Here is an 18390-nt window from a genome sequence, read left to right as displayed (position 1 = left end):
TATACCACCGCTCGGTCTTTGCTCGTCATCCAACCCTCCATTCCTCGGTCTCACAGAACTGCGGATGGCGGGTTGAAGACTGGCACTGTGTGTGAACATACTTATGGCCAAGCGAATTGCTACTCCTTCTGAACAGTCTGGACTGATCCCGGAGTCTTCATCCTCTGCTCTCACTGCCTCCTCTTCCTCCTCGTCCTCCGCCTCCGTGTTTACTTCCTATCCTCTCGCTCCGGGAGCTTCTTTGGAGACTTCCACACCTTCTCCTCCTCATAGGTATTACCTCTTCATTTTCTCTTTTCTCCATTTCCCCACTTTTCCCATCCGCAACGGCCTGATCTTCTTTTTCATTTTGTTCAATTCAATTTCTTTCCCGCCTCTCCTTCACACTTTTCTTGCCGATTGAACTATCCCATCCCTCGACTCGACTGTAGAGCGTGAGAGAACAAAAAGAGGCCCTTCTTATATTGTCCCATATCTGCTGGCCTTGTCTTGCATGGGATCTTCTACCGAATTGTCTTCAAGAAAAAACAAGGAATTAAGCTTCTCTCAATGTCTCCCAGGATCACCCGCTCGGCTGCACGACTCGCAGCAGACCAACCCTCGTCGACTTATCTTCCTGCATCCACTTCCGCTGTATCACATCCCCAACCTCCGCCACCTCCCGCACAGGCGCGGAAACGAAAAGCTCCCACTACCACACGACCGTCGAGATCGTCAAACGACCAGGAGCAGCTGCTCCCCGCTTCCCCACCCCGGCGAACTAAAAGAGTGAAACTTGCTGGCCCATCTACCGACTTTTCAGCCCCTCTGCCCCAAAGTCGGGTTGGTGCCAGACAACAACCACCTGCAATGTCCCAACCTGGGTATGTTTTGGCTTTTCTATATCTCCTCTGAATCTTACCATTCGACGTCTAAATGACTTGCTAAACTGTGCTGATTGGTTGTACAGCCCCTCTTCACGTCCCTCGGATGACAATTCGAAAACAACTGCCTCATCTTCCACTCCTCCTAGACAGCGCCCAAGTAGGACTAAGAAACCCCCACAAGGTATGAGCGGTGTTGCGGCAATGTCGGAATAAATCTTAGATCGGTTATAGCTACACTGATTCTGACCACTATATTTCATTTAGATGCTCCTTCCAACCAAACTTCCCCTTCACGACGCCACAGAAAACGCCTTTCCAAACGTCAGTCGGAGTCAGATGTGGCCATGAAGGAACCCGAAGAACACCAACATGAGGAGGGGCTGGAAACGAAAGCTGAGGCGCAACCATCCCCTCTGAGTGATTCGAACGACGGCCCACATCCATCTGGTATGACCGATGATGAAGAGGGAGACGCTTTCCGGAGTAATCTATTCGGCACGCGAAGCCCCATGGCCCTGCAGAGTACTCTACGAGCCTTGAGTGGCTTGATGGCTGGAACATCATCTCGACTACGTGATATCCTCAATAACCTACGGATTAAGGAGGATCCGTCGATCCAACTAATTGCTTTGCAGGAACTTTCAGATCTATTGCTTGTTTCCAACGAAGATAACCTAGCGGGACAATTTTCTCCCGACCCTTTCGTTAAGGAGCTGGTGAAGTTGATGCAACCCAGCGAGACAGGGGAAGAAAATCCTGAAATCATGCTCCTTGCATGTCGTAGCTTGGCGAACTTGATGGAAGCCCTTCGAGGATCTGTTGCAAACGTTGTGTATGGTGGTGCAGTACCGGTTCTTTGTCAGAAGCTACTGGATATACAGTTCATAGACCTTGCGGAACAAGCTCTGAGTGTATGTGTTCATTTTGCTGAGGACCCAAGGGGAGAATCCGATTTCTTCAAAACTAACCACCTTGTAACAGACACTTGCCAAGATCTCCGTTGATTTCCCTACATCCATTGTGCGTGAAGGAGGCCTCACAGCATGTCTCTCCTACTTAGACTTCTTCCCCACAAGCACCCAGCGTACTGCTGTGATAACGGCTGCAAATTGTTGCCGCAATTTACCTCATGATTCGTTCCCTGTTATCCGGGATGTCATGCCAACATTACTCAATGTCCTTTCCAGCAATGACCAAAAGGTCGTAGAACAGGGATGTCTGTGTGTTTCTCGGGTGGTTGAAAGTTTCAAATATAAACCAGAGAAGCTGGAGCAATTAATTGAACCCGACATGTTAAAGGCTATTCTTCGGCTCCTTCTACCTGGCACCACGAACTTGATCGGGCCTCATATCCATACCCTATTCCTCCGCGTGCTAGCCATCACTGCCAGATCCAGTCCGCACTTGTCGGTTGAGCTTCTGAGGATGAATGTGGTTGATACACTGTATCAAATGCTGACAGGGGTCTCCCCCCCTTCCGAGACTGGTGGTCCGATCAAAATCGATAGTGTGCACATCATGCAAGCTCTCATCCATCGCCCACGAGAGCAGATATTTGAGACGTTGAATGTTATCTGCGAGCTTCTCCCTGGTGTTCCGAACGAGGAGCTAGCCCTTTCCGACCATCATCTGCAAGCGAGTTTTGAAAGCGATATTTTTCCACTTTCCAAAACGCCCCGAGCAAAGACATCGGCGGAGCAAAGAGTGAAACTTCTCAAAGGCTGCAAACCAGAGATTAAACGCTTCGCAACAATCTTACTACCAACACTAACAGACGCTTATTCTAGTACGGTGAATCTGTCAGTGAGGCAAAAGGTACTTATGGCGCAGTTGAAGATGCTTCAGAATCTTGATGCTCAAATTATCGAGGATGCCCTACGCACTGTTCCATATGCCTCATTTTTGGCTGCTATTCTGTCACAGAAGGACCATCTGTCTCTTGTTGCCCTGGCTCTACAGTGTGCGGAACTGCTCTTTGAGCGCCTCAAAGACATTTATCAATACCAGTTTCATCGCGAAGGGGTAATCACCGAAATCACAAAACTTGCCGAAACTCCGCTGTCTGTTAAACCTGACCGTCATCAAGATTCCAAACCCGAAGTAGATCTTGAAAATGGACGTTCCTCCGACAAGAGCCATGAGAGTTCCGAGGATGAGGAAGAAAAGGATCGAGGTATGAATCATGACGAGGAGAGCCAGGATGATGAGGATGATGAGGATGATGAGGATCACGACGAGGACAACGATGAAATGTCCGAATCAGATAGCTCCTCATCCGTATCAGGTGGGCCCATTTCTCGAACGGCGGACTCGGCGCTCCACGATTTTGTCACTTGCAGCGCTGGGAGATTTCTCCGAATATATGATGGTAGCAAGGGCAAAGGCATGCATGATAAAGCCCTAGAAATTCTTCAGTCCCTACAGGCACTTGTCGAGGATATCAAAGCCTGTTACAGCAACGTGAAACCTTCTAATGGCTATGCGCTGTTCCAAAGATTGGCAACCTACTTCGATGGGGATGCGCTTGAAAGTATTACAAGTTCTGAACTACTTAGCTCGGGTATCATTCATGTTTTGCTGGATGTGATTAGCAAGAAGGATGCAGGTGAGACAGGAATTAATGGTCCCAATACTCTAAATTTCATATCAGCTAATTCTCTATCTTCTGCAGCACCCGGAAAAGATGCCAGAACAGATTTTCTCCGAGCATTCATGGAATCGGATATCTCAACGGCGACCGTTAGCAAAACTGGCTCGCCTACCACCCCCTTCAGTGTTTTGATCCATAAACTCCATGACCTTCTCAGCCGAACGGAACACTTCGAAGTAATCACTGTCAACCACAGCTCTCTGGACAACAGGAACGCGACATCCATGCTTTCGAAACAATTGCGACTCCGCCTGATTGCGGATGATGAGTCCGATGTTCCTAAACCATATAAAAATATAATGGTATCGATCCACGCAATTGCAAACTTTAAAGCTCTTGACGACTACCTTCGTCCTCGAATCAGCTTGTCTGAACGTCCCAGAGGTTCACGGAATCGCGACACGATATTTTCTCAGCTATCTGGTTCCTCTAGACCTAGAGACACCCCTGGAAGTGGACCTGAGACAACATACTCTGGAGGGCTCGAGCCACCTACTTTACCTCCCCCGCCGCCACAGCCAGACACCTCCTCCAGAAGCACACGAGTGCCAGATAGATCCAAGCCTCAGTCTTCCACGCAGACAGCGTCATCTGGAGGTTCTGAGGAGCCGTCTCTCCGAACGAGGCGCCCAAATCGGCATCAACCACCACCTCCCGACGATGAAACAGATGGCACTGATGAGCCCCTAGAATGCGCTGATGAGAGACATCTGACTGATGATGATGAAGGGGAAGAAGAGGATGATGCGTTGGATGCCATTGTTGATGACCTCGAAGATGATCTCTCTGATGAAGAAGTTTCAGATCCGACGGCTGTTAACTTGGAGGTTGCTGCGACTGGGAAAGTAACGGCGCATAAAGAAGACGGAACCAGGATTGCAACACCGCAACAGTCAACCCCGACGGGGCGGCCATCATCTTCTGCCCCAACGTCTAGCCAATCTCTAGGTGGTTCTTTGGCATTTGCTGGTCGGCCATTCTCCTATGCCGCCGCAATTGCTTCTATCCCGCAGGATTGGCACATCGAGTTCCGTGTGGATGACAAACCAATCTCCCATGAGACGACGGTGTATCGAGCAATTCACCATAATAGAGAACATTTGAGCGATTCTCTCTCGCGTAATGTGTGGTCCATAGTTCATACGATCAAGTACAAGCGCGTTCAAGGACCCCCGCCGCCGGAACCATCCACGTTGAGCCCAACTTCCAGCAATCTATCGTTAGAGAAGTATTCCGGTGGAATGCCAGAGTCCCTGAGTCAGAATCCAACGACGGCATCCATCCTTAGGCTGCTTGGGGTTCTACATGGAATGAACGCCCAGCTGGATGACATCTTAGCAGAGAGCAACTGTCAGATTAGAGTTGTTAAAGAACCTCTCTCACAGTTTCTTAATACGAAGCTTACAGCCAAGCTCAACCGACAACTTGAAGAACCATTGATCGTGGCTAGTAGCTGCCTCCCCAGTTGGAGCGAGGATCTTGCGCGCCATTTTCCATTCCTCTTCCCATTCGAAACTCGACACCTCTTCCTACAATCAACATCCTTCGGCTATGCACGCTCCATGGTGCGATGGCAAGGGTCGCAGTCCGATGAAAATCGACGAGACCAGCGACGTGATGATCGCCCGTATGCAGGGCGTCTACAGCGACAGAAAGTCCGCATCTCGCGATCTCGCATCCTAGATTCCGCCATGAAGGTTATGGAGTTGTACGGTTCGTCGCCCAGCGTTCTTGAAGTCGAGTACTTTGACGAAGTTGGCACGGGTCTCGGCCCGACGCTGGAGTTCTACTCAACTGTTTCAAGAGAGTTTTCGCGGAAGAAGCTCAAGCTATGGCGAGAACATGATTCTCATGACAAGAGCGATTTTGTCTTCAACAAACTGGGTCTCTTCCCCGCGCCTATGAGTCGCGAGCAAGTATCATCGGAGGCGGGTAAGAAACAGCTACAATATTTCAAGGGACTTGGCAAATTCGTCGCTCGATCAATGTTAGATTCAAGAATTATTGACATCGCGTTCAACCCCATATTCTTCCGCATTGGCGGCGTTACTCCATCAGCTGTGACCCCAACTGTTACAACCATCAAGGCTGTGGATCCTGAACTCGCCAACTCACTCATGCTCTTGAAACGATTCACGGCCGCACAGGCTGCCATAAATGCTGATGATTCTCTTAGTGCTGATGGAAAAGCTCGAGCGCTAGATGAGCTTACTGTCGACGGCGTTCGGGTTGAGGAATTGAGCTTGGACTTCACGCTGCCAGGGTACCCATCGATCCAAATGATTCCGCATGGTTCCTCTATTGCCGTGACGATGGATAACGTAGGGTCGTACATCAGCAAGGTCATCGATATGACGCTGGGCAGTGGCGTCCAGGCCCAGATCGATGCGTTCCGTGCTGGATTCTCACAGGTGTTCCCTTACTCGTCCCTTCAGTCATTTACGCCCGACGAGCTCGTGATGTTGTTTGGGCAAGTTGAGGAGGATTGGTCAATTGAGAGTATGTTCATTCTATTTCTGTGCCTGCCTTTAGAGTTACTAACTTTGTTATTTGTAGCGTTGATGGACTCGATGAAAGCAGACCACGGCTTCAACATGGACAGCAAAAGCGTGCGCAATTTATTACACGTCATGAGCGAATTTACAAAGCAAGAGCGTCGCGACTTTTTGCAATTCGTCACAGGCAGCCCCAAGCTTCCAATTGGAGGTAAGTCAAATAACGAGCAACTCCCCTTCTCCCTTGCCTGTCCACCACTTTCTTCCGTTTGTGATAAATTTTACGAATTCTCATTTGCTAACTTCCACTCCTCAGGCTTCAAAAGTCTAACTCCAATGTTCACCGTCGTCTGCCGCCCAAGCGACCCTCCGTACATGCCGGATGATTATCTTCCCAGCGTAATGACATGCGTCAACTACCTCAAATTGCCCGATTATTCCACCATCGACATCCTCCGTCAACGGCTCAATGTTGCTATCCATGAGGGGCAGGGGGCATTTCATCTGTCTTAAGTCTTTTTTTTTCGCTTGCAGGAGTACAACACCTCGTCTAACGCTTGTTGTGTTGTGCTGTCAATGGTTTTGTTTTTCTGTGCCTTGGTTCTTCTACCCATCAACCTTCCATATCCTCTTGCAAAATGCTAAAACGTTACGGTCTTCTTTCTCCCACGACTTATTTCTCTGCATAATTCCCTAGATTCCATATCTGTCTCTTTTTCCCCCTTTCTATTCCCCTCCTGCCCCACCCAATCAAAGTTTTTATTTTATTTTATTCGTTTTTTTGTGATTCGATATATTTCCTTAACTAAAATCCTAAATATCTTCTCATTTTGTTTTTTGTTACTCGCTATCCATTGCATTCATCTGCATGCATGAGTTCACTTCATTTACAAAGGCTGGGTTCGATATTAGTTTACTTTTCCTTTCTTTACACATTCTCATGTTCATCTCCCTTCGATTTGTAATACCTTCTCCACGATCCTATTTCACATTTTGTTCTGCTTTTTCACACTCCCTCCCCGCCCTCCCTTTTATTTCTTCACTAAAACATGCGAGGTCTGCTAGTTTTGAGTTTGGAGCAGGTGACGGGCGCGATGAATGTCGTGCTGGCTCTGTTTGGGGTGGTTGATGTTAATACCAGAACTGGGTTCAGCCTGTCCTACAATTCTACACCACGGGGGCAGCAGGGGCAGGAAAATGAAATGTGATGGCGATGGGTGATGGATAATTTTAAATACGAAGATATGTCTTGTGTGAGCAGGAAGCGATGGATGGGGATTTGGTGGAATTTTGTTCGTTTCTGATCTTCTCTTTGCTTTCTCTTCTATTCCAAACATGGGCCTGGCTCAGCTCGGATCAGACAAATCGGCGTTTAAAGGGGTTTTGATTTCTGCTATTTTACTTGCTTCTTTAATACCTTGTTTTTGTGCTTTTCCTCCACAGTATCGAAACGAAAGGCGAGATAATTCAAAATAATGTTTCCATCAACACTTCTTGGTCCATTTTGCCTTATGGACTGCTGCCCCTTTCTCAATCACATGACAAATCGCTTCTAACTTCCTAAGGCGGCGGTCCATGACAGAAAAGACCATCTATGTACTGTACATGTAGTATGTGCAGCCTTTCAATGTTCAAGTTATTTGCGCCGTAAACCATCTCCCCTCGTTCCAGACGCCACTTGCGGCTTGTTGACAAACGGGCGGTAAAGGTATTTTGATATTCTAACTTCCAGCTCCTTCGTGGGAGCTGCAGACAGCATAAGGACAAAAGCAGACGGGAAGAACATCAAGCCCCGGTCACTAAGCTCATCGTCACATCCCCACCTTTGCAAGACGAGGTGGACGTACAGAGTTAAATATACATCTATACCACCGCAATTGACATCGAGACCAGTCATACAAATTTCCTAAGTTGTTACCTGTTTGGTGCGCGGCCGCATTTCTCCTCATGCGATTGACCCTTTGAGGAGCGAACAGGTATACACCGCGGCCGTTCCTGCGATATCCAAATCTAATACCGTACTCCTTTTGCATACATACAGGGCTCTAACTACACCATATCTATAACTCGAGCTACAAAATACCACCTTTTTCCACAACTTTCCGCCTTCGCATTACCGGCATTGCGCGCGGGAAATTCAGAGGCGGAACTACCCACGACCTGGAAGCTGGCAAACCCACACCATCCCCACCCGCAAATCTCATAAATAAGGGCGCAGGGAAAGATAATGGACGAATTTGCCCAAACACGCGGCGTCGACGATCTCTTCGATGATGAAATCGTCCCCCTTCCTGCCGAGGAAGTCGAGATCGAATACCACTCCGAACTCGAACCGGAACATGTGGATCGTGAATCCACACATCAGCGACCGGCTCCCTCTCATCCACGACCACCTTCACAGCCACTGGCGTCACGATCACCAGAAAAGCAACAGCAGCAACATCAACAACAACAACAACGTGGTCGTGAATCGCCGTCTCACGCCGAGGCACACGTACCGGCCCCTCAGGAGAGTAATGGTGCCGCTCAGTATATAAATGGCAATAATCATCGGAGCCGCGGGAGTGGGTGCGGGTATAGTGGGGAGAGGGGGAGGGGGAGGGGCAGAGGACAAGGCGGTGGTGGTTGGCGTGGTGGGAGGAGCGCGAGGTCGCTAGCGGCGGAGGAAAGGTATATTGCGACCCCTACACCTGCCGCGGGTGGTGGAGAGGGAGAGGAAAAGGTGCAGGATAGTAAAGAGGGGCAGGTGGAGGCAACTGTTGGTGGGGATGCGGATGGGAGAGTGAGGGAGACAGATCGGAATGAGGAAAACGGCGTGGATAAAAATACGAAAGAGCAGGACACGCCGGCACCTAGGACTTTTGCGGTCAAGGGAGATAGGAGCGGGACTGGCGGTGTGAAAAAGGTAACTACTGCCGCTAAACGCTACCGATTCGAATACATTATTTATCAATAACAACTGTTGTAACTAACTAAATCGCTTTTTACCTTCCTGCAGCCTAAGCTCACTGAGGACGAACTCACAGAACGCATGAAAGCTGCTAAACTAAAAGCAGCGGAGCGGGCAGCAGCGCACGCCCGCGCGGAAGCCGACGAAGCCTCATTTCTGGAACGTGAGCGCGTCGCCGCCGAAAAACGGCGTGAGGAGATGCAGAACCGCCACGCGATGAACAACGAGCGGGAGCGGAATCGGCGACGAAAACTCGAGGCGCAAACCAGGCGTGAGTGGGATGTTGAGAAGTCTGTGGAGGCTTTCGCGTCGACGGCGGGACGCGGCCGTGGTTCGTATCGACGTGGTGCGCATGGCGCTGTTGCTAATGCTGGGGCCGCTCCGGCGGCGGATGGTGTGCGGGGTTTTGCAGGAGATTCGTTGATAGAGCACGAGAGTGGGGGGTATTTTCGCGGGAGAGGAAGCGGGCGCGGGAACCCGCGTCGCGCAAGAGGTGGAAGGGGCCGTGGGGACTATTTTGCTAGACAAATGTCCGGGGCCCCATCTGGGCCTGACGTTGAGAAGTGGGTCGAAGGCGTGTCGCCTTCACATCACCCTCTTGAGCCTCCTCGCGTTAACGAGGAAGACGAGTTCCCTGCGCTGCCGACTGCGTCCGGTGTAAGTGGGAGCGGAAATAGGAATGGCCATGCGAACGCGAACGGCAAGGAAAGCGTTGCTACGCCACTTTCGCCTCAAGGGTCGTGGGCGGAGCAGGTGGAGATGACCCAGGCACAGGAAGAGCAACAACAGTCACTGCAAGCGACATTATCATCCATGACATTAGAGGGGAAAAGGGGGGGTAATTCGTAAGGGGAAATTGGTTTTTTTGGTGTAGCTTCTTTGTGTAGATTTATAATTTGGCCTATGTATGTGTTTTTCGTATATTTGGACGGCTTCCCCCTTCTTGCTGGTAACTCGAGACGGACCTGATCACGCCCACAACCTACAAACCCTCTATTTTGCTCTTTTTGGAGTATTCTTAATCAAGTCAAAAATTTCCTGCAGTTTTTGGGCCAATTGGCTTTTTTTATTATTATATGCCCTTGTTTTTCATTTTCTTTGCTTTGGGTGATCCTGTTCGTCTTTTTAAACCATTTTGCAGCTACCACTTGCACAGTTCCAGGAGGTATTAATTTGCGCAAAATGATGATTTTTATAGCCTCGGGCCTATGATTGCTTATCTGTTTCGCTGTTGGTATGCGAATCATTACACAGATTTGCTGGATCGGAGATCAGCTCAGGTGGCCATACCATTTTATGGTGTACTACTACTACTACTACTACTACTCCCTTCAGCGTGGATGGACGGGGATGATAATTACAACCTACAAAACTAGTTATTGTCCGATATATATTATGACAACAAATCGGTTTCAGGGACGGGGCCCGATGGGTGGTATACCAGACATCGGTATGAAAAGTCGCAAAATGTAGGATGTTGTATATTGTCACCGAGCTAGGGTATCAGGAACCAGGTGGTCCAAAGAATAAATGCTGAGCAAGGTAAAACCAAATGAAATATGCATTAATATCGGCAGCAGCGCATACACCCTACTCCACCTTAACCACTTTTCCTCCCAACTTATCCTTCACCGCAACAATACAGCCCAGAATCTTCGCCTTGATCCCGCTCTCTGGCGCCTCCTCGACAGCGACAAGGCGGCGAACAAGAATATTAAAAATGCTCCCGAACGCCAACGCCATAACCGTACTGGTCAATATAATCACGTTGTACGGCATGCTGAAATCAGGCGTGGGGAGAGGTAATAGCAGGCTTGTCGTGCGCAGGTAGATTGGCGGTTGTGGCTGTGCCCGCGACTCGCTAGATTTACCTTGTCCCTTGGCCATGTTCTGATCATCAAGTAATCTGATGACTGCTGGAGCGACGTTGAATCCCCGGTTGGCATCAGGTGGATATTCGGTATAGCGCAGGATGGCCTTTTCGAAATCGTAAATCAATGTTACAGTTGATGCGGCGGGGACTGAGAGGATGAGCTCGAGTTGCGTGCCACGTTTCCTATCCATGGCGGGTCGATAAAAGACGTCTTTGATAATCTCGGAGGCAGGAATGGGGACGACCGTGCCATTGAGATTTCTCACTTTTGCTTTAAGAGTGTGTACATAAGGCCTCATGAACCAGGGTAGAGTTTCAAAATAGATGAATTCAACGGCATTGGTCTGCGACGGATTTGCTAAGATCGATCGCATGCCGCCTCTTTCTTGCCCGCGGCCGATTATAGTCCTCTCTGCGTGAAGGACAGGCTGCTCCAGTGGTACTTCGGGAGACTGTGATTGTGATGGTAGAACCAGGTCGAAAGGGAAATCATCGAGAAGGGAGTAGCAACGGGAAAGACCGTCAGGAGACTTCCTCTCGATAGCACCAGCAGTCACTAGTACATCCCCGTCGTTGGGAACTTTGATACACACATGTTGTCTTTTATTTTCTTCTTCTTCTGTCAGAGGGCATCCGCCTGGAATGTTACGACCAAACACCTCTGATAAGCGCCAGCCCTGGTCTGCACTTTTGCCGACTGGGTAGCACGTATCATGTGAGTTGTATGGCTTGGATTGGTCGCAGATGAGCTCTTCGGCGGGAACAGGGCGTGGAATAGGATTATCTACAAGATTTTAGTTCACAGGACATATGGAAGGAATCAGAGCTGCGACTAACTACCAGCACTCACCTCTTGGTCGCTTCGCTCTCTCCACATCCAAAACCAAATCTACAGTTTGCTCGATTTCAACCTGGCATCCATCTGTGTCATCTGGACATGTGGGTCGAACATCAATTGACATGCTCTGCCACGACGCATCAAATAGTCTATGACCATCAAGCAAACTCGAAATTCCCGCTTTCCCTTTACAGGGAAGCAATTTGAGGAACGGCGTCAGGTTCTCGGTACAGACGACCTCGCCGGGCAGTGTCCATGCAGCAGATGCAGAGGTCTCGACAAGTGATTTCCCATAGGTTCAAACGTCATTACAGGTCGGGTTGTTCGAGTGGAATCAATGAAGTTCAAGGAAGCGCAGAAAAGGCCGGACAAGGATTGAGTCAGAGTGATCCATTTGGAATACGCGCTATTAGAATCAGGATAATTGTTAGTTGCAATTATATATTTGCCTTGCTGCGGATTGTCCGAAGTCTCACGATTCATCAGTATCTGCATCTATCCATGCCCAAAGCTCAACGCCTGTGCCGCCTTCTTTAAAACCACGCCACGGCCGCTCGCCCCAGCTCTCTGCATCCCATCTACCAGTCGTGAATCTCAAATGCAACTCTTTAGTGCTTGCATGCTGAAGGATTTGCCCTAAGGAGCGCGGAAAATATCGGAAATTCTGGTGCTCGAAAGTATCTAGTGACGCATTGCTGCGAAAATTAAATGATCCTAAGAGAGATGAAGGCGGTAGAGGCCGGAGGACTAGCTGCTCATGGTACTCGGCTGCATGAGAGATAGTTGGCGACAGCGCTGCAAGAAAGATGCAAAGGAAAAAGAGAGGATTGAAAATCATGCCGTCATATTGTAAGAGACCAACAACGCAGTTTGGTTTGCGAAATGCCTCTACTCAATGAACGATGAAGACGGCGAAACGCTGAGTTTGCATATGCATTTGTGTATGTCGTCGTCGTCGTCGTCGTCGTCGTCGTTTCTTGTTGCCCCAGAGGAGAATGATATCATGTGACCAAATGGGCTTACCAACGCGCCAATAATCTCACCAGCGTAGCGCGATAGGCGACCGAACAAGAACAAGAACAAGAAAGCTGGTTCAAAGGCGGTCCGTATGCCCTTGGAGACCGCGAACACAGTGGGCGAAACTCGAAAGTAGGCTATCCTGACCATTCATGCTGGCAATCGTTTACAGAGACACTGCCTGTCCAATACCAAACCCTTCCTGTCGTTGAGCTACAGATATCAGTCCTGCTTTCAACCATGGCGGCGGAACAGAGGAAGCTGCTCGAGCAGCTTATGGGTGGTACGTTCCCCCTCATACTGGGCCATCTTGTTATTGAGAAATGTTTTCGAATCAGCATGAGAAACTAACTTATATAGCGGAGCAAATGGTCGGCTTCGGCGGCTCGCGCAATTCCCAGCTTGCAATAACTGACCCCAAAGTTTGCCGCTCATATATTGTCGGCACATGTCCTCATGACCTCTTCACAAATACCAAACAAGACCTAGGCCCGTGTCCAAAGGTCCATAATGAGGGGCTAAAAGCGGAGTATGAGGCTGCTTCGGCGCATGAGAAGTCAAAATGGGGCTTCGAATATGATTACCTCCGAGACATTCAGAAATACGTCGACGACTGCAACCGGAGGATTGATTCGGCGCAGCGACGATTAGAGAAGACTCCAGATGAAATTCGTCAGACAAATAATTTGGTATGTCATTTCCACCTTTTTATTATCATTGTTTACGTTTCCTTGAGACCCAGTCTCTCCGCAACGTGAAAACTATTCTGTTCGGCTGATTATATTCCCTAACCAATCAACACATCCCTCTCACGCAGCTAAAACAAATATCCGACCTCTCAAAAACAATAAATAACGGCCTCCTCGAGGTCTCAGTTCTCAGCGAAATGGGCTCCGTCTCAACCGCTTTCAACGAGTTCCACAAAGTCCGCACCGCGAAACACCAAAAAGAATCCTGTGAACGCGAACTCAAAGCGCTCGCCGATACCTCAGGACCCTCGGGCCATCAGAAACTACAAGTTTGCGACGTATGCGGCGCGTATCTCAGTCGTCTAGATAACGATCGTCGCCTGGCAGATCACTTCTTCGGCAAAATGCACCTGGGCTATGCGAAAATGCGCGAGACTTTTGCTGTCTTGCAAAAGGAGTTGAAGGGCCCACCGCCCTCTAGACATGACGATGGACCCTCCGTCCGCGGTGACTATGATAATGAGGGCGGGTGGGGATCTAGAGCGGGTGGAGGTCGAGGACCTTATCGGACTGGTGGTGGAGGTGGTGGATATAGAGGGTACAAGGGTAGAGGAGGGGGAGGCTATGGGGGACGGTGGTAGAGAAGACCTACTGTTACATCTATATACTTTTTATTTGAGGCGCGGGAGAATTTGCATAGCGCTGGCGTTAGTGGGTTTGCTCTTGGAATTAGGCGAGGTTTTATATAGTTTGTTCTCTATCTTGATGCGAAGAAACCTATATCCAAATGCTGTAAACCTAACTGAAAAAAAAAAAAGAAAGAAAAAGAAAAATTTTTTGTGTCTATTTATTACATCATTTTATTTTGTTTCACCACTGGCTACCTAGGGTTCTCTTCAGCACAAACTCTCAAACTGTACAAAGCCCAAACTTCCCCCAGCAGCCCGCGAGTTTCACTGGCGGCACAGTCTGGAGAGAATATTTTTTAGCCAAAAAAACTACAATGACGAAGGGGATATTTACTGGACCTAACTCAATTCTAATAATATATTTGGCCATCAAGAATTATGTTACATCATTCTTTGACTAGATATATATATACACATATGTATATATGTATGTATGTATGTGTGGATCAAGTGGCTGCTCATTTAAAACATACTCTTCCCAGAATTTGATGAATGATGGATGCCACATCCTCGTTTATAAATAAAGGGTCTTGATATTTTTAACTATTAGAAGTGAATGAAAAAAATATTTACCCATTTGTTTGAAAACGAGCCATGTAAGTACAGTACCAGGCAAGTAAAAGCAGTAGCAAAAACATCGTTAATTATTTACATGAGAGAAATAACACATGGACATGGATTGCTAGCCAACTGAATTGCGGCAACACAGTGGATGATAGCAAAAGCATGGGGATGAAAGGGTTTGGAAGAGAACACAAAAGAGGGCAGGGAAGGAAAGAAAAAAAAAAAGATAGCCCAACTACGATACGTTTTAACTCCCATGTCCCGAAGGAATAGCAAGAAAGCTGGCTGAACTGGAGGGGCAGAAGGGTAGCTAGAAATTGAAGGTTTGAAGCAGGAGTTGGAAACAAGGGTTGGATAGACAGTTAATGAAACGTTTATCGAGGAAAATACTAGCAACTCATCAGAAACTTTTGAAATAATTCAAATAAGAAACCAACCAATATAACAGCGATGTATGGGGAAATAATGAAAAGGAGGGATGGAATAGGGCCAATTGAGGAAAATTGTGCCATAATTTCTCCCTTTCAAGAGCTAAATAAAAATTGAGAAGAGGAAAGGAAGAAGTAGAACATAGAAAGTAAAATAATCATTCCTTCCATTTTTAGTACAGCTAGAGGAAAAATACAAAATCCCTTATTTGCAAGTAACTGCAGCAATTTACACAGGAGACGAATAAGCAAACAAAAAATAGAAAGAAACTGGCGTAATGCGGATAAGAGGAAAAATTCAAGTCGGGACTTGGGAGGGGGCTAAGTCAATAACACAAATTTCACTGCGCCTTCCCATTGATATTCTCAACGATCTTGCTCACTAACAACTGATAATCATTTGCCGCAGCAGGGTTCTGAGCCAGGATACCCGCGATGAGTTTGAGCTGCTCCACATCTGAATTGGGTGCTTGCTGCAATAGCTGTACTACCGCTGGAGAGGCCGCTAGTGGCCCGAGCACTTGCATTGCGGCAGATTTGCCGAGAGGATTTTGCGGTGGGGCCGAGGTGTGGGAGGCTGGGTTGTATTGATGGGGTTGTGGTTGTGGCTTTGGTTGTTGTTGTTGGTTGGGGCCATCAGTTGTTGCCATGCGGGGGGAAGGCGATACCAATGCCGTCGTGGGAACGACGGGAGGCGTACCGCTCGACGTGGCCGGACCAGAAATGAATTGGGAATAGTGGGGAGCGGAGCTTGGGGTGACCGTCAAGGGACTGGCGGTGGCATAGGCAGGTTCTTGCGGTGTCGGATGGCCAATGGGTGGGCTGTAGTGGTTGTTCGTTTTTACGACGAAGACGACAAGAAGTGTTCGTTCTGGCGTCGGGTCTTCGAGGGTGTTGTTCTCTAGCAGTTCAATGAATTCGGGTTTCTTGCTTTGGCCAGCTTCGATGGGGATGATATATGTGTCCTTGACTGCATGGAAGGGGTGTTTACCGATGACGCCGAATCGGTTGCGCTGCAGGAAATATTCGAATAGCCTTTGGAATTCTGCATTGTCGTGTGGGGCGATTGGGGGAGATATGGCATTAACGGATACATCGGTCGTTTGACTGAAGCGGAGACCGCAGAGGTAGTTCGTGGCGAGTTGCGTTTCGATACGGCCATCGACCACCAACGTGGGGGGGATTAATTGTTCCCACGGGATTCTTCCGCTCAGGTCTGCTCCAGCAACATGCCTTGCAGTGGCAGAGAATTCAGCAACGGGATTCATGGATACTTTGCCACGCCAAATTTCACCTTCACTCTGGAAGTCCTTTGGAGAGTAAGGAGGGGAATCGACATCCTCGTCTTTAAGCAACTGATCTATCTCTGCATCGGCTTGGACTTTGTGACTCGGCTGTACATCCTGAAGAGATGGAGCAGAAGCAGGAGGAAATGGCTCATCATGAGGTGCTGAACCAGGTGATTGGACGTTCGACCAGACGTTTTGGATATTGAAGTTTGAGGCCGAGGCTCGTCGCTGGTCACCAGCTGAGGGATCGATGGAGTGTAGCCGGTGATCGTCAGCTGTTCGATCTACTGAGCCACGGTATTCTCTGAACTCAGGCTGATGTGACATGCTTGGGCTGGCTGGTCGAGCTCCTGTAGGGCTTGTAGTAGATCGAAGGTCGGCCTCATGTAGGGTGTCGCGGCGAGTTGGCGCCGCTGAGAAGATAGATTCGGTTGCAGCATGCTGTGAATCATCTTCGATCAACTCCTCCCCTTTATGTGTACGTCTGATTCGGGGCCCTTGTTCTTGGATAATCATATGCTGCCTCTCGGCCTCTCGCTTGATTTCATCATCCTTCTGTCGTAACTCCTTGCTAGCCATGTCTTGGGTGCTCATGGTGGCAAGTGTGTCTGGAGAAATACTTCCTACAAGCAAACTATCACGTAACGAAGTATTCTTCCTCACATTGAATAGGATGGTCCGCATCTGTTGCTTATAGGCTTCACTAGGTTCTCCACTTCCTCCACAGAGATGTTTATACATGGCATGTTCAATTGCAACTCCCAGTGCTTCGCCAACAGCTTCTTTAGTCTTTCCAGCAGGCATCGAATAAGCGCCTTGCTGCAGGGCCGATGCTGCCTGTTCTACGAAGAGTTTGACTAGGGCATTCGCCACATTCCTCCTGGCCAGGCTCTGAAGGTCTGACGGGCCTCCAGTTCCCTCAGTGGGTGACCTTCCACTTTTCTGTTCCTGAACATATTGCACACTAGATACGCTCTGCTTCCTGTGCACAGTCGGTGACTTCACCTCAGGACTTTCGATTTGGCGGCCAGTAGACAATCGCTGAAGTTTCTGCTTTGGTCCCTGAAAATAATCTTAGCATAATGGTAGGTCAGAGCATAATGGAGGAAGTACATACCGGTTCACGTTGGCTAACTTCCTGTTCGTCGAATTTGCGTTTTTGGCTGCTAGGAGGACCATCGTTAGGGAACGCTCCCGGGGCCTGCGGACTGACTTGATTGCCGGTTGGCTGAGCAGAGACGGGAATCTCTTTTGCTGGTGTTTCAGAGGCACTTTTGACACCATCATCACCCCCTTCAGATTTGATATCGCTAGGCCGGGTGGATTTCCTCCCACGCTTGCCGCCTTTCTTTCTCCGTGCCTTTTTCTCCTCTGCAGCCAGGGCTCTTAGCCTCGCAGCTTCCTCCCAGGGTTTCTCGCCATGAGCCATTTTATCCAGCAGCTCCTTATGATTTTCCGGCTTACATTGTTCACAAAAATATTCTGCAGGTTCCTGTCCCTTCGGGAAAGTAAGCCCCATGCAATCGTTGTGTTGCCACGCAGAGCACTTGTCGCAGCATATCATATCCCGCTCAACGTCTTCCTCCTCTTCATATTCACCACAAATGCAACGGATTATCTCGTCCTCTTCTTCATTGGGGGCAGGGGTCTGTTCGTCGGAAGCTTGTTTCTGGGCTTTGGTCTGCGTCTTCCCTTTGCGTTTCGAGGGTGCCAATTCTGATAAATCGTTGTTTTTAGAATGCTGGCCTTTTGTTGCTCTGCCCGAGCGCCGTGGTTCTTCTGTTTGATAGAAATATAGTTAGCAGTGAGTTCCGTATGCCACGGTGTAGACTGTTGAATACGCGGATTTGCCATCTCCCATTCCAATGGGGTTGGGAGGGATCAAAATATTTAAACGCTGGGATACGATTATGCTTACCGGCCATGGTGAGATAGCTGACACGCCAGAAATATAAAATGAACTACAGTAGATAGAAGGCTTGCTGAGAAGGTTTGAATTTTTGCCTGAGTTTTGCGAAGCCAATGGAAAAATACTAGTCTTG

The 18390-nt window shown here is 48.7% G+C and overlaps 5 protein-coding genes across 5 annotated transcripts; 3 read left to right on the top strand and 2 right to left on the bottom strand.

The window, feature by feature from the left end:
* Positions 1-549: 549 nt before the first annotated feature.
* On the top strand, positions 550-6524 carry HCBG_05879 (ubiquitin fusion degradation protein; the record flags this gene model as incomplete). The annotated part of the gene is made up of 7 exons (XM_045432928.1): positions 550-863; positions 950-1047; positions 1131-1777; positions 1848-3471; positions 3538-6015; positions 6073-6222; positions 6328-6524. The coding sequence occupies 7 exons, from the start codon at positions 550-552 to the stop codon at positions 6522-6524; spliced, it is 5508 nt and encodes a 1835-aa protein (XP_045286096.1).
* A 1714-nt stretch (positions 6525-8238) lies between these two features.
* On the top strand, positions 8239-10007 carry HCBG_05878 (uncharacterized protein; the record flags this gene model as incomplete). Its single annotated transcript, XM_045432927.1, has 2 exons — positions 8239-8916; positions 9010-10007. The coding sequence occupies 2 exons, from the start codon at positions 8239-8241 to the stop codon at positions 9808-9810; spliced, it is 1479 nt and encodes a 492-aa protein (XP_045286095.1).
* Positions 10008-10415: 408 nt separating this feature from the next.
* On the bottom strand, positions 10416-12596 carry HCBG_05877 (GPI transamidase component GPI16; the record flags this gene model as incomplete). The annotated part of the gene is made up of 3 exons (XM_045432926.1): positions 10416-11618; positions 11685-12078; positions 12149-12596. The coding sequence occupies 2 exons, from the start codon at positions 11794-11796 to the stop codon at positions 10552-10554; spliced, it is 1179 nt and encodes a 392-aa protein (XP_045286094.1).
* Positions 12597-12929: 333 nt separating this feature from the next.
* HCBG_05876 (U1 snRNP-associated protein Usp106) lies at positions 12930-14019 on the top strand (the record flags this gene model as incomplete). Its single annotated transcript, XM_045432925.1, has 3 exons — positions 12930-12972; positions 13050-13378; positions 13507-14019. 3 exons carry the CDS (start codon positions 12930-12932, stop codon positions 14017-14019), a joined length of 885 nt encoding a protein of 294 aa, XP_045286093.1.
* Positions 14020-15203: 1184 nt separating this feature from the next.
* Positions 15204-18273, bottom strand: HCBG_05875 (uncharacterized protein; the record flags this gene model as incomplete). The annotated part of the gene is made up of 3 exons (XM_045432924.1): positions 15204-17410; positions 17466-18127; positions 18267-18273. The coding sequence occupies 3 exons, from the start codon at positions 18271-18273 to the stop codon at positions 15401-15403; spliced, it is 2679 nt and encodes an 892-aa protein (XP_045286092.1).
* Between the last annotated feature and the right edge of the window lie 117 nt (positions 18274-18390).

Source organism: Histoplasma capsulatum (genome assembly GCF_000150115.1).
Source record: "Histoplasma capsulatum G186AR genomic scaffold supercont2.8, whole genome shotgun sequence".
NCBI lineage: Eukaryota > Fungi > Ascomycota > Eurotiomycetes > Onygenales > Ajellomycetaceae > Histoplasma > Histoplasma capsulatum.
The sequence above is the reverse complement of the archived record's forward strand: the minus strand, read 5'-3'. Positions and strand labels throughout refer to the sequence as shown.